Genomic DNA, 20,246 nt, shown 5'->3' on the forward strand with positions numbered 1-20,246 from the left:
AGGAAAAGAAAATTGGGGTATGTCATAAAGCAAAACAGTGGTTAAAAAGAAAAGAAAGTTAGTTAACAGTTGTATTCCCTTGTTGTAACTTTTTTACTTCATCAGGTTTGGTTTAATGTTTATTGTTATTGTTAAGATCTTTGTTCTCTGTAAACCAAGTTGATTTGATTTGATTTGTATCAAGAAAGTCGGTATAAAAAAGCTCTAAAATAAATAAATAAAAGCAGATATTAGGCATAAGAGTTGGACACGAGTCAAGTGGGTTTAGAACGGGAAGCTACTCCTAAACTTGTTTTGGCCCAAGGAGCTGAGCTTCAGACCAGCACAGCTTTTGACTCTAGGACTGGTATGTTTTCAGGGCTCCTTACAACTCTCATTTTTAGAGAATTAGGAATCTGAGCAATCCTGGGGCCTTGCTTAATCTGTTGGCGGACTACTGTTCCAAAGAGAAATACTCAGCTGATCTCCTGCTCCCTTCAGAGTTGTCTTCACCACAAGTTAGGAATATATCCCTATCTGAAGACCTTTACTTCCCAGATTTTGTCCAGAGGATGGCTAAGGTCATACAATTTGATTTTCAGGTTGAGGGTGAGTGCAGGGCACGTCTTCTCAGCCACCTCAAATATCCGTATGCCCTTAAAGAGTTGGTTTTTATTTTTTCTGGTTACCTTAAACAATAAATTCAATGCTGTACCACCCTAGTGTGTAACTTTTTTTTTTCAATGAACTCTTATAATCTTTAAATATAAAACAAAAAATTTTTTTTTATTTTTAAAAGATGGAGTGGAAGGTTTCATACAAGGTTGTTTTGCCATTACTCCCATGTAATGTGCTATCAGAATATAATCATTAACCAACCTCCTCCACCTTTGTTATTTTTTATATTTTTCTATTGTCAGTGTGCCACACTTTAAAAATTGTTCAAATAATAAATCAACTTCTTCAAACAACTATATCCAGCGCCGAATATCTTATGAATCCATATTCACTGCACCATTGCTCTTTTCACTATTTGCTATCACCATACCCGACTTATCTGTACTGGGCTGTTATTCCCACTGGGCTGTTGTGTTAGTTAAAATGTGGGCGCAAAATATTGTCTGCAGTTTGTTGAGGGATTTGATAAATAGTATGTGAAGGAAAGCAGCATATATTGACCATGCACTCACTAAAGCCTAATTTGCATACAGTTCCCTCATTTACATGTGGGCATATGGTTATTTAAACAAGTACATGCTAATGTCTTCTGACCTTGATTTATATTCATGCAAATGAAAAGAAGTCTTTTAGTGCAATTCAGCTAACTTGGCATGCACCAATTTTTTTTTTAACTTGTTACAGAACCAGACCGAAGATGGTATTCGGAAGGAGTTGGTAGCGTTGCAGGAAGACAAACACAACTACGAGACAACAGCCAAAGAGTCCCTGAGGCGGGTCCTACAGGAAAAAATAGAAGTGGTCAGAAAACTGTCTGAAGTGGAGGTATTTTATTTACTTGAAGTATCTTAGTCTCTAACAGATAAGAGGCCTGACTTAGGGGTTAGAAACAAAATCTTAAGTCTTTGGTAGCATATCCATTGTAATTGTGAACAGTCTCATTGTTAAATTTGGGTACATGAATATATTTACCAGTACTTGATTGTAAAATAATAAAATAAAGTAGATAAGCTTCAATAAAGCCAAAACATGAACCTATAGGAGATACTTCAGCACCATTCCCAGAGTAGATTTGCATGAAAATAAAGGGTAACGGATAAAAATATATAAGGTGATACCTTTTCATTGGACTTGCACAATACATTTCTTGACTAGCATTCAGAAGCTAAGAAATGTATTTTCATTTTTTATTTATTTAGTGCTTTTTTTTATATCGGCGTTCATGATACAGATCATATCATGTCGGTTTACAAGGAACTGGGGGTAAAAATCCTTAAATATTAACATAGCGAAGAGAGGCAAAAGTTACAATGAAACAGGGGTAATGGACCTGGGGGAAGAAGAAGCCAAGGCAGAAAGTCCAATAAAAAGGTGTCACCATATGGATTTTTTGGTTTTGTTTGTTAGTGCACCTGAATCCTCAGAAATAAAGGTTAACATGGCAATCACGCTACTTTATCCCAGATTAGGGAGTAAATATTCAATCACTGATTGGCTAGTTAAGTTAACTGGATACATATATCCGGCTAACAACTGGGACATTCAGCAGTGCAGCCGCGCTGCCAAATATACCTGCATAAGTTAGTTAAATGGATATGCAGTATCCAGCTACGGCGCGTCTAAGGTTAACCAGCTAACTCTGCTCCTCCCGCCCCAGGAACGCCCTCAACTTACCCGGCTAAATTCTAGCCGGATAAGCCTTTTAAATATGCAGCTAAGCCATTTAGATGGATAACTTTCCCGTTATCTATCTAAATGGCTTTTGAATATGTACCCTTCTATTTCTAATTCTAATTATATATGTGGTAAAGTCTGTTTAATGTGTACTCTAGGCTGTCTCATATTTCTGTTTTGTAAGGTCTTAAATCAGCAAATCATTTTTACTCAAAAAATGATAAAGCATAACAGTTGTTTTGCAGATGATAAAAAAAAAAAAGTAGGCCTATCAGTTTGCTGCTGCTTGGAATATTGCACAATACCTGACCTCAGCTTTGTCTTGACTTTTCAACTATTATGAATCTGCCCTGTGCTTCTACATATTATCTAATTTCTTTCTTTGTAAATGGGTCTCCTCAAAAGGGGCTTCCTTCATATTCTTGTACCATTTTAAATAGCATTTCTAGCTCCATTTTTCCTTTCTCCCCCCCCCCCCCCCCATATACCTACTATACCAGATCGCTTGTCCAGGTTATGTGTACCCCAGCTGGCCCTCCCCAGGACCAAGAGCATTATTGCTTCCAGCTTTCTCAACCCTGACTAGCCCATAGACACCTGACTTGAAATTGAGCCTCCTTTGTGCTATGGGCTGACCCAAAGGACTTGGTTTCTCTTGCTCCACTTTTGATAGATGAAAAGACCAGACAGAGGCCTTTCCAGGTATCAGAGTGCCTCTGTAGATGCAAGAGCTAGGAAAGCAAGCACATAAAAACTAGGTTATGTACAACAGTGGAATAGTAATAGCTACCAATCTCTTCCAGGTTCCAGAAGGTGCTACCTGATGCTAAAGGCATGCTGGAACCTCACATCGCTTTAGAAATTGAAAGAAAAATGAAGAATTAGTAACTAAACAAATATAACTTATCTTTCTAAATTTCCATTTTCTTAAAAATATCCTTCCCTTGCTAAAGGGTGCTTCTGCAAGAGCAATTGTCAAATTTTGGAATATCTAACTTGAGGCGCAGGTAATTATCAAGTTTTATAGAACAATTTACCAAGAAGCCTATCACATAAATGAAGTCCTTTTGCTTTTAAACTTCAGTAATAGTCTTTAGTTTAAATCAGAAATTAAAATTCTCTAAAGGCTTTTCAAGTTTTTTTGGGTTTTTCTCTTCTAAATGTTTAGCGAAGTTTAAGCAACACTGAAGATGAATGTACCCACCTGAAGGAAATGAATGAACGAACTCAAGAGGAATTAAGAGAACTGGCCAACAAGTATAATGGAGCTGTAAATGAAATTAAAGACCTCTCAGACAAGCTCAAGGTATGAAAGGATTGCATCTAAATCAGAAAAAAGTAGACATTTTTAAATGGTTGTAAAACAAGATGATACCAAGAAATATACATTTTCACAATGTGACAGGGCATAAATGGTGTTAAAAATGCTGTTTCATTTATATTTAATGTGTTCAAAGAAATATCTTCACATCAGGTAGTTAAGATCAGAAATACTATTTCATGTTTGGTAACATCAATCTTGGGTATATTTTATAAGCAAGTTTTCTGATTATTTTGTTTTCTATTCAAGAAACCAGTGGTAAGGTAAGTATGATCACTTTCCTTCTGAACTCTCCTTCTCAGGGTAGTATTACCAGTTGGGTCTGTGCATACCGTGACAGGCATGAACCTTGCTCATAAGCCAGCGTACGTTGGGTATGATCTCGAGCTCTGATTTACTGCTAGTACTTGTCCTAAAGCTTGCATTGTGCCAAAGGAAGCGTCCTTCTGAAGCTCATAGGGTATAATATGTATAGGCAACAAATCAAGGTGCATTGTAGTTTTTTCTCCCTGATATTTTTGTTTGCTCTTCCACTTTTTGATGTGCTCTTTGCATACCCTCCAAATTTAAAGGGTGTTATGGCATAAAAATAGCAGTATATTACCTTCTTGTTATCTTTAGGGGTCCATCTAACTGTAGTTAGTCATCTTAATCTTTTTAAATCATTTTCCTTGATTTGTCTCCTGCTGCAATGGGTTCTTGAACTAGTTCTTGGCCTATAACCCCAGCAGGAATGTTGTCTTCACCTAAAGATTTGGCACAATCGCTACCCCCATCATTAGCCCCAGAGGAGAGGCTAAGGGTGGGCACTTTTTTTTTTTTTTTTTTTTTATCCTGGAGACATGCAGCCAGTATGACCGTTTTCTTTTTCGTTCCTTTCATAGTGGTCTCCTTGCTAATATTTGGTCTAGATGTTATACAGCAAGGTTACCATGTGAAGATACTCGGGGAAACTTGGTGAGAGACATTTTCTCCCTATAATTGTTCCTTAGACCCCCCTTCTCCTCCCTTGTGTTGTATGTCATGTCTAAAAACTGACTTGTTGGCATCTATAACATTGCCTGACCTAGGATAATGTTGAAGCCACCTCTGCTGAAATCTTCATTCATTCTTCTCTCTTGCTTGTATCTTATGCAAGTGAAATGCTATTAAGGGGGAAGCCAAAATGGCGGCTCTGTCAAAGGATGTGGGTTAAACTTCTCAGCATTTTCCTTCATTTTTGCTAATTACAATGTCTCATTCCAAGCGGAAAGGCAAGGTCAGGGAGTAGCCCTCAGCTAACACCTATGATAGATCCGACCCATCCAAATATTGATGAGTTCCTCTGCTCAGCATCTGAGAAATCTCCAGGAGTGGGTTCTGTTGTGGAGGTATTCATGGAGCAAGCAACCCCTCTGCTGGACGCCGAGTTATCCTTAAAGCTGGAGGAGAAGGGGTTCTTGGCTCTCCAGGGTTCAATGCCATCTATGAGCGATTCTTTTTTTGCTGTGTGGCTTGCAAAGTCTACCTGATTTGGTGACATCTGGGGAAGCTTCGTCTCATGTTATCATGAGACTTCCGGGTGTCCCAGATGAGGTTCTGTCCTTGGTAGGAGATTGAGGTGCCTCATTGTTAGAGACATCCTGGTGATCTCCCCAATCCAGTCCTCGATGCCAGTGGGAAGGAAAGGGAGGTTGCTGTAACGAAGGCTTTTCTACAGGCTTCCAGCAGTGAAAGTGTGGTGAGATGAATATATCATGTTTCATTAGAGCAACCATCGGTTGTCACCTTAGACTCTGGTCTGCTTTGGTTAGTCTAGAGAAATCGGTTTCCTCTTTAGTGGATGCAGCTTTGGATATCCACTCTCATATACAGGTTATTGAAACCGCTTGCCTCTCAAAAAGAAAAACTGGAGGATTTAGATAAGTGAGTTGTTACACTCTGGAATGTTCAAGTCAATTTAATACAGAACTAATAATTACAGAATGGATTCATGCAAAAAAATTGGAAATATTGAAAATTCCCTTTGATAATTTAATCTTAGGGGGTTAAATTTTCCTATAATGGATTTAATTCAACACCTAGATTTATTTAAAAAATATATTTCTGAAATCTTGATGATGTCCTCTGACTCAATGCCACCTATTGTTAAGGCTTATTACCTTCCAATCCGACCCAGAGAAGAGACTGGGTAACAGAGACAGGGAATAGAGTGAATTTTTGGAAACCTCAGGAGAAGCTCAAGTTGTAAATTGTGGAGCTCTTGTTATCTTTTGGGTTTGTTTTTTTTCACAGGATAGGTATGCTGTGTTGAGAATTTTTTTTTTTATAATAAACCTTGTTTTATGGTAACCACAAATAAATAAAACATCTGAAATTATTCTGATATTACTAGAGTAATTCAAGAGCATAGGAAGAGATTTCTTGTTTCATGCCAGGAAGTTTTGGGCTCTTGGTGCACGGTTCATTCTTTGGTATCCATGCAAGGGTATAATGAAACATTTAAATGCAAAATTAGTATATTTTGAACCTTTTCAACTGAGATTATTTAGATTATCATGCTACTCATGGTTAGACCTCCCTTTTGTATCAGCATATTATATAAGTGCATGCTGTTCCTCTCATTTTCCTTTTGAACAATTTGTTACCTTTCGTTCTCTAATATCTTGTGCTCCCGTTTCCTTTTTACATGTGGAATATTTAGTATATTACTACTTTTTAAAAATAATTCTTGTTTAAAACTTACTACCAAATCTCTGTTTTTCTGTAACAAGTCGTCTTGTGTTATATTAAATAATTTCAATAAATTTAAAAAAAATACTATTAACTTTACTGTACAATCTATGATCAGAACTGCATTATTTCTATCTGAAAACTCTTGCAGTTAATATGTGAACAAAATATTGTGAAATTTAGTTGGCAAATGGACAAATAACCAAAACTGTTAACTTGCCTTGACAAGCTTTTCTCACCCAGACTCATTCTTGAAGTGAAAAAAAGTGTAAGAATTATTTCAAACACTCCTACTCCTTTGGCCTTTCCATGGCAGTAGAAACAAGCTACTGCTGTGCTACAGTGCTGTAAGCCTTTATTTTTTTATCAAGTAGAGTGTTTTCCCTATTTTTATGTCCTCCTCTCAGTTCTGCCCAGCTATTGCAGTGATGGTCCTTGGCCAGGTCCTACAAACTGTTTTCCCACTAGAACTCGGTTAATCTGGGCCTTAAGTCTTGCCAGCAATGGCTGAAACTCCCTTCCCCACAAGGGCTGTGAACACTGCCTCTGCAGCATCCCTGCCTCCAACTGGCTTGAAAAGCGAAACCTAGCTGGGAAATCCAGTGTATATCCTCCATGTAGCAATATTCAGCACCGACAGTGAGTCTCTGGGCAAGCTCAATTTTTTTTTTAAACATTAACTTTGTTTAGACAATAGATTTGGTTGTCATTGTAAGTAATTATTTTTCTTATAATAGTTTGGGTGAGATTCCAGAACATCCATAAGGTGTATACATAGAGCAAGGCAATTAAATGTAACCAAAAGCACTGAAAAAGCTGCATCTACAAATAATAGAAACTTGGCGCTTTATTAAAAGAAAGTAATGCTCTGTATTAATAATCTTCTGTTAAAGCATCTTTTTAAGGGCCATATAATGAAAACTTTACATGCCAAATTTTTGTTGGACCAAATATTCTGTAACCTTTGAACAGGTAGCCGAAGGAAAACAAGAGGAAATTCAGCAAAAGGGGCAAGCCGAGAAGAAAGAATTGCAGCACAAAATAAATGAAATGGAGGAAAAAGAGCAGGAGCTTCAGGCTAAAATTGAGGCCTTGCAGGCAGATAACGACTTCACCAACGAGCGGCTGACTGCTTTACAAGGTAGGTCTCCGTTCCCAGCAGCACAATTCTGTCGTTCTCATTTTCTTCTTTTAATTTGGCACACATTTTGTTTTGGAATTCTGCTTGCAGTACGGTTAGAGCACTTTCAAGAGAAAACACTTAAAGAAAACAACAATTTAGGTAAGTGCTGTGCTTAGGTTCCTTGTTCAAAGAAGAAAGGTCAACCCAACTAAAAAATGGGTTTGACTGTTAATAAAAAAAAAAATTCAAGTGCTTCCTGTGGTATGCTGTATAGACCTTGTTATACAGTAACATTTTCCTCTGAAACAAAAACTTCCTTTTTTGTGTCACCGAGGTACAGACAGCTGCCTAGCCACCCTTAAAATGTATATTTTGCTCAAACATCTTTATAATAATTCATTTTGGAATTGAAACTGCACCAAGTGTTTTCCCAAAAAATGAACAAACTAGTATGATTGGAGATTTCACACTTTGAGTACAGACCAACAAGGGAGGTCATTAGCTCAGTGACAGCTTGGTCTGTTGTGATAGAGAAGCGGATCTTCTGATTGCCTTAATGTGCAGAGTTCCTTGTCCTGATGCTCTGAGATTGATGGCCATAAGATAAATGCCAGTTGTGAAGGATTTTGTTTTGGTTTGATTGATTTTTAATTTCAGTAGACTATATGATGTATTTTGCTAGCAGCCTTTTCTTTCCCAAAAAGTAATTTAAAGATGGATTAGATAGTCATTTTTTTAATTTAATTTTTGTTATATATCAGGTGTTAGAATTGGAGGCAGCAAATCCTTTTCCTGCATATGGATATATATAAATTTCTTTCTCACTTTTGTTTTCAGTAGGAGTAAACACGAATGCAATTATCTGTCAGTAGAGGGCGCTGCTATTTAATGTCCATCTTGTTCCTCGTATTATGTTGAAAGCACTAGTATTGTCCGCTGTCTTCAAAATATGAATTCCCTTGTTCCAAACTTCAGCCATCCTCTTAATTTTGTTCATAAGTACCCAATCCTGTTTTCTGTAAAGATTTTATTTCTTATATTTGTTTCCCTTTTGAGTAGAAGGTTGGTATCTTTTATTATACATGATCATCCAGCCATTTTGAAAACTCTGAAATTCCTCTTCAGCCTTTCATGTGTTATTACATAAGAACTTCCATACTGGATCAGAGGTTACTGGTACCTGGCAGGATCTCAAGGGGTAGATAGATTCCATACTGCTTGTGCCCAGAGATAAGCTGTGGCTGGAGGTGGTATTGGCTCAGATTTATGACTGCCCAGCAGTCTCATGACATAGTGAAGTCTGCTGTGGAGGAAACTTCCAGATGCTTGAAAACTTAATTCTTCCACAGGAACAAACTAAAATGAAAGTGGCATATTAATGATTTGTTAGACTAACTGCACATCAAATTATTTAAAAAAATATTTGTGGTGGTATTATTGCTTTCAACTTTTTAAAAAACTTTTATTGAATTGATACATTTTTTTGAAAAAATGTTGCTATTGGTCATTTTTACTTATTTATAACTCAGTGGAATTGATTTTTGCTTTATCCTGGATTAATATATATCACCAATAGAAAAGGAAATATCAATCTACATGCCGTTTCCCAGTTAAGCTGGTTGTCAATTTTTAATTTTCAATTTTTCTGTTTTTTATTTTTTATCTTTTATCTTTAATCTTTAGCCGCATCAGCAAGCCTGTCGGCGTGCTTTCTTATGATATTTCAAACGAAAGCCGCCCGGACTTCTAATCATTTGCGGCAGTCTTTGGTAGTCTTGTTGTTGTATTCTTATATTATTATAACTGTTCATTAAATCTTCACTAGTTTTACAAGAGTCAAATGTGCTAATGCAACAGAGCTCGATCCTCGTTGCATTAGCACATTTGACTCTTGTAAAACTAGTGAAGATTTAATGAACAGTTATAATAATATAAGAATACAACAACAAGACTACCAAAGACTGCCGCAAATGATTAGAAGTCCGGGCGGCTTTCGTTTGAAATATCATAAGAAAGCACGCCGACAGGCTTGCTGATGCGGCTAAAGATTAAAGATAAAAGATAAAAAATAAAAAACAGAAAAATTGAAAATTAAAAATTGACAACCAGCTTAACTGGGAAACGGCATGTAGATTGATATTTCCTTTTCTATTGTTGATTTGGTTGTGGTGGAAATTATTTTTGTTCTTTTTTGAGTCGTGTTAATATATATCACAACATTTGGGTAATCCTACAGGTATTAGTCATACTCAATTAAATATACAATATATACCTGTGATACTTTTCATAAATATTTATTTAATTAAATCGCACACATGTAACATGTAACATCTAAAATCTATATATCATTAACACTCCTACCACATTCACACACATACCACTAAACACAATGTTCCCTATTGCACATATCCATTCATACATTGATCATACACATAATGCTAAACACTGTGTTCCCTATTGCACATATCCCTTTTACATTAAAATTCATACAATATTTTTTTGTTGATGTTCCTATAACAATTCACACAGTATTTTTAATTAATATTGCTCCAACAGTTCCCATGCCAGAAACAGCAAGTATCTTCTTCTCAATTAATGTTGCTCCTTCTACACACCACTCCCTTACTTATTCCTGCTTCACATCACTCCCGACAAGAGACTCTTGTTTCACCTAAGTGTTTCCTCAGGGGATCCTTTCTGAGCCATTAGTTCTACTTCATCTTTTAAGGGAGTATCTGTTTGATATGGACTTCCTGTAGTTCTTATTTCACAGTGGGAACTTTACTTCTTATCAAAAGACATTATTGTATTTCAACTCACTTCTTTATCCTGTTACACTCATCAATGCTTCCTACCTTTCTGACGGTAACACCTCCACTCACGTGAAATTGTAGCCAATAGATCTTTAAATTTCAATGCGATGTCATGAACATTCAACAATTCATCTCCGCTCAAAACTTCTAATATATATTCAAAAAGCCCAGCGGTGCTGTTCTCATTATTACTTCCCCAACAGCTCGCCTGATTCTCTCCAAATTTCTTCACAATTCCACACAATTCCACACCGACTCAACTACCACGTGGTAGTTGAGTCGGTGTGGGAACCGGTTTTGAAATGGGAACTGTTGGAGCAATATTAATTAAAAATATTGTGTGAATTGTTATAGGAACATCAACAAAAAAATATTGTATGAATTTTAATGTAAAAGGGATATGTGCAATAGGGAACACAGTGTTTAGCATTATGTGTATGATCAATGTATAAAGGGATATGTGCAATAGGGAACATTGTGTTTAGTGGTATGAGTGTTAATGATATATAGATTTTAGATGTTACATGTTACATGTGTGTGATTTAATTAAATATTTATGAAAAGTAACACAGGTATATATTGTATATTTAATTTATCCTGGATTAGTCATGTAGTCTACTGTAAGTAGATAGTCAAATATCTTAACCTGAAATGTTATAGTTTCAAATAAAAATTTGATTGCTGCAGTTATACTGCACAAAAGTGATGCTTCTCTTGGATCCAGAAATAATAGTCTGTCATGATCCTAGGCATACCAGTTGATGACTTCATACCTAAAATTAATGGAAACGCAAACAAAGGTACGTAAAGACCAAATGTAACTTTTATGTTGTTCTTTCTGTCACTTAAGCATCTCAAACAGATCCTGCTTATATTCTTTTGAGTGTCTGTGTTCTTTATTTGTATTACCTTTGCATTTATTGTTTTCAGTACATTAATCATAAGAAAATGTACTGTGTTTGTAACCCTGATTTCAAAATCCATGGCTTTAATGTGTAAAACATCAATGGAGCAATACTTAGCATGCCTTCATCTTATCTTTCCTCCACATTTTTTCTTGAGAAAACCCTCCTGCTGAAATAAACTCACCACTTTCATTTCCTTTTACAGTACAGCACCATTTATCTGAAATGTCTGGGACTAATGCCATTCTGGATAGCAGAAGTTTGGACAATGGGAATTTTTCCAGATAACGGATCATATGAGGCCAACCAATTTTTGAAAAATTGAAAGGGATTTTTAATACCGTGTTTCCCCGAAAATAAGACATCCCCCAAAAATAAGACCTAGTAGGGATTTAGCCGAATTCTTAAATATAAGACCTCCCCCGAAAGTAAGACATCCCTTGTAAACAGGGGCGGATTGACCTATCGGGGGATCAGGCTTCCCCCGGTGGGCCGGTCAATCCTGTGACGTCATTTTTTATTTATTTTTTTATTTTTTTAAAATAAAGTTTCCAAAGTATTAGGAGCAGATGCGAGCAGTGGTATCCAGAGGGGAGCCGATGCGCCCAGGCGCAAGGAGGCTCATGCGGCCGCTGAGCCTCCTTGCCCGAAGAAAAAGATCGCGTTCAAATGCACTGATGCTCTTTCTCCTTCCTGCCTGTGCGGCCCCGGAAGTAAACGTTGCCAGAGCCGCATGGGCAGGAAGGAGAAAGAGCATCAGCGCGTGAAGAAGAGGAGCCGCCGCGGGCTGCTGCGAATTCCAAGTCGCAGCGGCCCAAGAAGAGGAAGAGGCCCGGTAGCGAGGAAGAGGCCCGAGAAGTTCAGGGCCGCTGCAGAGCCCATCCTGCAGCGACCCGCGAAGAGGAGGCCTGCAGTGGTATCCGGAGGGGAGCCGATGCACCCGGGCGCAAGGAGGCTCATGCGGCCGCTGAGCCTCCTTGCCCGAAGAAAAAGATTGCGTGCAAATGCACTGATGCTCTTCCTCCTTTCTGCCTGTGCGGCCTGGAAGTAAACGTTGCCGGAGCCGCATGGGCAGGAAGCAGAAAGAGCATCAGCGCGTGAAGAAGAGGAGCCGCCGCGGGCTGCTGCGAATCCCAAGTCGCAGCGGCCCAAGAAGAGGAAGAGGCCCGAGAAGTTCAGGGCCGCTGCAGAGCCGATCCTGCGGCGACCCGCGAAGAGGAGGCCCAGAGGTGAGAGAGAGGCTGAGGGTCTGTAGAGGGTGCGTGCGTGTATGAGATGAGTTGAGAGATTGTGTGTGGGAGTGAGGATCTGAATGTTTGCAGAGGCAGCATGTGAGAGCCTCTGTGTGTGTGTGTGAGAGAGACAGCGTGTGACGGTGAGAGCCTATGCTTGAGCAAGACAGCATGTGGGAGTGAGAGAGAGCCTGTGTGTGTGAGAGTCAGACAGCATGTGCCAGTGAGAGACTGTGTGTATGAATGATTGTATGAGAGACAGCATGTTGACAGTGAGAGCCTGTGTGTGTGAGAGAGAGAGAAATGCATGTGAGAATGAGAACCTGACTGTGTTTGAGGGAAGAAGACGGAGAGAAAAGAAATACGGAAGAAAAAAGGACAATATAAAAGGAATTGGCAAAAAAATAAGAAAGGGAAGGTGGAAAAAAAAAAAGCCTGTGACCAACCGATTAGAAAACTAACATCAGCCAGCAAAGGTAAAAAAAAAAAAAAAAATTACTTTTTAGTGATTGGCACATGTGATCTTTGGGAATGTGCAAGAATAGCACTTTCTCTATGCAGATCTCACAATGTACGAGATCAGCATGGAGGAAGTGGAAGCCCACGGGGCCTGCACAGAGGAGGCAGCAGAATGGGCTTCAGTGTCAGTAGCAGCAATCGGCGCCTCCCCAATAGCCAAGTGGCAGCAGTGACAGTGGCAGCAAGATTACAGACATCTGGGGATGGTGGCAGTACCAGTCGGGGGACCCCTTCCAAGCAGTGTGCAGAGGTTCAAAAGCAGCAGAGTCAGCCCAAGCTGACTACCATGAATGCTGCACACTCTTACCTCTCTCTGACAGCACACTGGTGAGGCATGGCTGACGCAGGGGCAGCCAGCAGCTCAACGGTATTAGACATCCCCTGAAAATAAGGCCTAGTGCATCTTTGGTACCAAAAATTAATATAAGACACTGTCTTATTTTCGGGGAAACAGGGTATAATCATGTGCAGGGTGGGGATTGTGGTTTTTTTTTTTTCCATATAATGATTTTCTAGTTAATAGATCTTTGGGTAAGTGGTGCTGTATTGCAGGAATGGACAACTCTGATCCTCAGGGGCCCCAAACTGGTCAGATTTTCAGAATAACCCCAGTAAAAATGCATGAAATAAATTTGCTTGCACACTGCCTCAATTGTGTAGTAGTAACCTAGTTAATGACAGATAAAGACCAAACGGTCCATCCATTCTGCCCATCATTGCTTATGGTATTCAATGCCACTCCGTGCAGATTACCCCATACCCTCTGCTAAGGGTAGAAACTGCTGCTCTGTGCAGGTTACCTTTACGCCCCCTGTTGAGGATAGTAACTGCGATTCTCCTAGGACAAGTAGGATGGTAGCCCTCACACATGGGTGACATCATCCGATGGAGCCTGGCATGGAAAACTTATGTTAAAGTTTCTAGAAACTTTGACCAGCACACTGAGCATGCCCAGCATGCTACTATCCATGCATCCATGTGGGGTCCCTCTTCAGTCTCTTCCACAGAGCTGTCATCTTGCTGTTGTGAAACTTTTGCTCTCTTATTTTTTTTCTCTCGGGGAAAACATTTTTCCATGCTGGGTCCCTCTCCATTCCTCCTGGTTTTATTTAGCTGGCGGCACGATAAGTTTTTTACCTTCTGTGCAGTCGATTCCCGGTAGTGATGTCCTTCGGGGGGGCCAACGGTCATCGATTGCTCGCTGGCTATTTTTTCCACATGGCGTCGGGGTTTTCATCTGTGCTCCCAGTGCCCTTGGACTATGTCTCTTACGGATCTGCACGAGGTGTGTATCCTTTGCCTGGGGGTATCACACAACATTCGGGGATGTTGTTTTTGCGACCAAATGACCCCAAGGGCTGGCACACCCATTTGGACAAGATGAAGTTGTTTGGGTCCTGGAAGTCCAAACCCTGGACCCTGGCATGGGGGCATTGACATCAAAGGGTCGGGGGAACCGATGGACACTGATCCCTCGGGGCCCACCCCTCCGCTGGGGCCTCCGGTGGAGAGGGGTGCCAGGGATTGGCCGTCATCAGTCTCCTCTTACTCAAGATCTTGATCATCTCCTTCATCCTCTGCCCTGGGGATAGATCGGTGCCCTTAGTGCCCGAAAATATTGCCACCTGTCTCTGACCTCCCATGGTGCTGGGCTCAGGCTGGCACTGGCTCCTGCTGTGATGCCCGAAAGCGACCCTTCGGCGAGGAGGTATCGCACTACATCAGCTAGGGGTCTGAGGCATTCCCCTCCAATTCTAGTGCTGGACATCAATCTCCCTCAGGGCTTCGAGGGAGATCTGGCTACACCTTCTCCTCCTCTGTCCATCTTGTCATTGGCAGCTTTCAAGGTGGAGCTGGACCATCTGGTGCATTTGGCGGTTGTTTGAGCTCTGCAGGGCATCGAGTCGCCAGAGCCTCCACCGGTGCGGAGTCTGCACTTTCGTTGGAACACTTTCGTTGGAGCTCCTCAACGTTCTTCTCGATGCTCTCCCCACGCAGCCGATGCTGGTGCCCAGGCCATTGATGCCCTATCGGCCACCGTTGCTGCGTCCTCCCAATGCCATTCCCATTATGGATTCCTCTGAGAAGGAAGAGCTGGCGAGGCCGGAGCACTGTCGAGGCCAGCGGTTCAGAGGCCAGCGTTGCCTGGGCCAATTCCTGGTCTTTCAGGACCCTCGGTGCCCTTAGTGCCCAAGCCGCTGGGCCTGAAAGAGGTGTTCCAGGTTGCCATGTTGATTGCTCGCATTGCTTCCTACCAGCTTTATATGATGCAATTTTCTCAAAACCTCTGGAAACAGATCCAGAACCTGAGTGCCTGCCCCAGCAGCAGCAGGATGCTTTCTCTGCTGTCGTCCAGCAAGGTCTTGAATGTGGCAAGCATGAGGTGTGCTCCACCTATGATGTGTTTGAGACAGCAGCAAGGGTGGTGGCCACGGGTATTGGTGCCTTTCAGATGGCCTGGCTTCGGGCCTTGGATCTCCACCCAGAGGTGCAGGAGAAGCTCGTGGACCTGCCATGTACTGATGAAAACCTCTTTGGTGATGAGGTGAGGGATACTGTGGCTCAGCATCTCTCTGCCAGTACGTTGGACCCTCTGTCCTCGGCCAGAAAGTCCTCATGACAAGGCCCAAGGAAGTCCTTTTACCACCAGAGAAAATACTACCCTCCTGCTTCTCGCACCAGATCCCAGTGGGTGAGCTCTAGGGCCCACCCTAGACAGGAGTGGATCCCCAGGTCTCAACCAGTGCCCCAGGGGTTTTGACTGGCTGCAAGGGAGCGTAAGCCAACCACCTGTACCCTTGATGTTACGACCCTCCGGTTGGGGGCTGGCTTCAGTGTTTTTGGGACCGTTGCCCCAGAGTTAACTTGGACCGGTGGGTTCTGTCCATCATTCATCAAGGGTACCAGTTGAACTTCCTGGACTCTCCCCCGTGCCCCTCTTGGAGTCAGTTCTCACATCAGGAAATACTTTTGGAAGAGCTCACCACCCTTGTAGAGTCAAACCCGTTCCACTGGAACCATGGGAGTGGGGTTTCTACTCCCGATATTTCCTTATTCCAAAGAGAATGGGGAGCTCAGTCCTATGCCAGACTTGAGAGCCTTGAACAGGTTTCTAAATAGAGAAAGGTTCAAGATTATCTCGCTGGGCACCCTGATTCCCCTCCTACAAAGAGGAGATTGGTTTTGCTCCCTCAACCTAAAAAACGCCTACACCCATATCGAGATATTCCAAGGTCGTAGGAAGTATCTCCGGTTTATGGTGGGCAAGTGACACTTCCAGTATAGGGTGTTGCTGTTCGGCCTGGCATCGGCCCCACGCATCTTCACCAAGTTTCTGGCCATAATGAACGCGCACCTCCGCAGGTCGGGGGTGCAGGTGTTCCCCTACATGGACAATTAACTTGTCAAGAATCCCACTTAGGAGGAAGTGGTGCGGTCCCTTTGCTTGACCATTCGGGTGTCCCTGGAGTTTGTCAACTACCCGAAATCCAATCTTGACATGTCACCCCAGTTGAGCTTCATTGGCGCCTGGTTGGACATGGCTCAAGCCCGAACGTTTCTTCCCTGTGATCGGGCGCTCCGTTTGGTATCCATTTTGGGGATGGTCCGCCAGAGCCAAGAATTTTGGCATGCCGCTGTTGCATTTCTTGGGATACATGGCTGCACCATCCATGTTACTTCCTTCGCTTGTTTACATATGGGCAGAGCTCAATGGACCTTGCAGTCTCAATGGTGGCAGGCCACCCAGGACCTCTGTGTCCCCACCTGTATTACTCCGCCTCTCCAGATCTCCTTGGTTTGGTGGGAGTCTTTCCAACGTGGAATAGGGGGTGCCTTTTCAGAATCTCCCTACCCAGATAATGCTCACTACTGATGCGTCCAACCTGGGGTGTGGGGTACCCATGTGGAGGGGCTCCGTACCCAAGGCCTGTAGGCCACTCAGGAAGCACAGTGTCTGATCAACTTCCTGGAGCTCAGCGTGATCCGGTTCGCGCTCTGGGTGTTCAGAAATCGGCTAATTCACAGAGTGGTCTTGTTCCAGACCAACAATCAGGTGACGATGTGGTTATATCAACAAGCAGGGAGGTACAGGTTTGTTCCTCCTGTGCTAAGAAGCAGCTCAGACCTGGTCTTGGGCTCTGTCGCACGGTATGGTGCTCAGAGCCATGTATCTAGCCGGGATGGAGAATATGGTGGTGGATAGGTGGAGTCGAGCCTTCTGACTCCATGCGTGGTCCCTGAAACAAGAAGCAGCAGATTGGATCGTCCACCTCTGGGGGACCCCGGATGTGGATATGTTCACATCCTCCTGCTACAGGGAGGTGGATCAGTTCTTCTCCCTGTATGGGGGAGACGGCAAACCAGCCTCGGATGTCTTTGCCCGCCATTGGGGCAAGGGTCTTCTGTACACGATCCTCCACTTCCCCTGGTGGTGATGATTCTCCTGAAGCTCTGACAGGACAGGGGAACTATGATCCTCATAGCCTGTCATTGGCCGAGGCAGATTTGATTCCCAATCTTGTGGGATCTCTTCCTCCGGGAACCGATCAGTCTGGAGATCTCCCCAGACCTCATCACACAGGATTGGAGGAAGTTGCGCCATCCCAGCCTCTGGGCCTTGTCCCTGATGGCCTGGATGTTGAGAGGTTAATTCTGCAGTCCTGACCTCTGATGTGTCTCGAGTCCTGGTGGCTTCCAGGAAGCCTTCCAGTAAGAAGTCTTATGGCCTGAAGTGGAAGAGGTTTTCCATCTGGTGTGAGCACCGTCGTCTGGATCTGTTCTGCTCTATACAGAAGCTGCTTCATTACCTCCTGCACCTTTTGGATGCTGACTTAAAGACCAACTCCGTTAGGCACAGATTGCACTAAGGTGTACCCTATCACCGGGGTGTGGATGGTTCGCCCATCTCTGTGCAACCCATTGTGGGTCCCTTTATGCAGGGTCTGCTTCAGTTGAAGTCTCCCCTGTGGCCTCCTGTGGTATATTGGGATCTTAATGTGATGTTGGCTCAGCTCATAAAAGCTCCTTTCGAGCCACTGTGTTCTTGTGGCCTCAAGTACCTGACCTGGAAGATCATATTTTTGGTCACAGTCACATCAGCGCGCAGAGTCAGTGAGCTTCAGGCCTTGGTGACATATCCATCCTACACAAAGTTCTTCCATGATAGGGTGGTTCTGCGCATGCACCCTAAGTTCCTGCCTAAGATGGTGACGGATTTCCATCTTAACCAGTCAATCGTCCTGCCCACCTTTTTTCCCAGGCCTCATTCTCACCAGGGCGAACGGGCTCTGCACAGTCAGGATTGCAAGAGAGCCATAGCCTTCTACTTGGAGCAGATGGCAGGCCACAGGCAGTCTACGCAACTCTTCATCTCTTTTGACAGGAATAGATTAGGAGTTGCAATTGCCAAGCAGATCCTATCCAACTGATTGGCAGATTGCATCTCCTTCTGCTGTACTCAGGCGGGAGCTTGGAGGCCATATCAAGGCTCATTCTGTCAGAGCCATGGCAACTTCAGTGACCCACTTGAGAGAGATCCCCGTGGACGAGATCTTCAAGGCTGCGACATGGAGTTTTCTCCACACTTTCACCTCTCACTACTGTCTGAACAGAGATGGCCGACACGACAGCAGTTTGTCAGTCTGTCCTCCGGAATTTCTCTCGGCTGTAGAAACCCAACTCTTCCTACCTATGGCCCATTGTTCAGGTTGTCTCCCTCTGTTACCAACAGCACCACTGTTGTGCCCATTGGCATGTGGTTAGGTGTCCATTGGTCATTTTGTCTTCAGGGGCAGCCTGTAGCTAGGGATTCAACCATGTGTGAGGACTACCATCCTGTTTGTCCTAGGAGAAAGCAGAGTTGCTTACCTGTAACAGGTGTTCTCCTAGGACAGCAAGATGTTAGTCCTCATGAAACCCACCCGCCTCCCCACGGAGTTGGTTTTCTCCTGTTTATTTTATTTTTATCATAATTCTATGTTACAAGACTGAAGAGAGACCCCCACATGGATAGTAGCATGCTGGGCATGCTCAGTGTGCTGGTAAAAGTTTCTAGAAGCTTTGACATACGTTTTCCATGCCAGGCTACATTGGATGATATCACCCATGTGTGAGGACTAACATCCTGCTGTCCTAGGAGAACACCTGTTAAAGGTAAGCAACTCTGCTCTCCGTGCAGGTTACTTCCATGTAGAAATGTTACATATAAAGTTAATATAGGTTACCCTATTTTTTCATTACCATCCTCTAGCCTCTAGGGATCTGCAGTGCTTATCCCAAACTCTTTTGAATTCTAGTACTGGTCCTGTCTTCGCTACTTCTTAGAATGGAATTCCAGGCATTTCACCACCCTCTCTCTGAAGAAATATTTTCTGATGTTGGTTCTCAGTTTTCCCCCCTAGTGTTTCATATTGTGACTCCTAATTTCCCCCTAGTTCCACAATTTCCTTTCCAAAGGAAAAGGTTTATTTGTGCATTATTAAAACCTTTCAGATATCTGAAAATCTGTATCATATCTTCTCTGCATCTCCTTTCCTCCGGGGTATACATTTTCATATCCTTCAGCCTTTCCTTGTAGGTCTTTCTATACAGACCCCACACCATTTTAGTTGTCCTTCTTTGGACTGCCTCCATCTTGTCTTTATCCTTTTTAAGATGGTCTCCAGAACTGAACACAGTACTCCAGGTGAGGCCTCACCAAGGATCTGTTCAGTGGTATTCTCGCCTCTTTTTTTTTTTTTTTCCTGCTGGTATGCCTCTCTCTATGCATCCTAGCATCCCTCTAGCTTTAGCTGCTGCACTGTTACATTGCTTCGTTGCCACCAGATCTCTAGATGTTATCACCAAGGTCCCTTTCATGGTCCATGCACATTAGTATTTCACCCCCCAACACATATGGCTCTCTTACTGCAAATGCAGAGCTATTTCATACATTTTGATTAGGGCTATACTGAAAACTCAACCAGTTAGGGGCCCTCAAAGACCAGAATTGCCCACCCTGTCCTGTTGTATACCACTTTTATACTCTGTTTCAAAACACTTTTTATTCCTTGTTTTCTAGTCTGCTCTCAGCGAAGAGAGGGCTGTTTATTTCTTTGTGTGTCAATTTTCTTTCTTTTTCTCTTTCATTTTCAATCCTAAATAACGTTTTAAAGATACTTTAAAGATACTAAATAAATCCTGTAATTGTACTAAAGCACTCCATGGCCAGAAGTCTATATTCAGAAAAAAATGAATAGACATGGCATGTTTTGTGTTAGAGCTATACAATAAGTGTGTTATGATTAAATA

At 42.4% G+C, this 20,246-nt stretch overlaps 1 protein-coding gene across 18 annotated transcripts in view; it reads left to right on the forward strand.

Moving 5' to 3' along the window:
• Positions 1 to 20,246, forward strand: part of SLMAP (sarcolemma associated protein) — a 362,537-nt gene that overhangs the window by 205,053 nt on the left and 137,238 nt on the right. For 8 of the 18 annotated variants that reach the window (XM_029600936.1, XM_029600935.1, XM_029600939.1 and 5 more), the window contains exons 8-12: positions 1,342 to 1,482; positions 3,500 to 3,637; positions 7,337 to 7,505; positions 7,596 to 7,646; positions 11,050 to 11,100. In XM_029600936.1, coding sequence (XP_029456796.1) covers positions 1,342 to 1,482; positions 3,500 to 3,637; positions 7,337 to 7,505; positions 7,596 to 7,646; positions 11,050 to 11,100 — 550 coding nt within the window. The remainder of the gene's footprint in view (positions 1 to 1,341; positions 1,483 to 3,499; positions 3,638 to 7,336; positions 7,506 to 7,595; positions 7,647 to 11,049; positions 11,101 to 20,246) is intronic. The other 10 variants (XM_029600937.1, XM_029600946.1, XM_029600941.1 and 7 more) reach the window with 2 other exon arrangements.

This window comes from Rhinatrema bivittatum, chromosome 4 (genome assembly GCF_901001135.1).
Source record: "Rhinatrema bivittatum chromosome 4, aRhiBiv1.1, whole genome shotgun sequence".
Classification (NCBI taxonomy): domain Eukaryota; kingdom Metazoa; phylum Chordata; class Amphibia; order Gymnophiona; family Rhinatrematidae; genus Rhinatrema; species Rhinatrema bivittatum.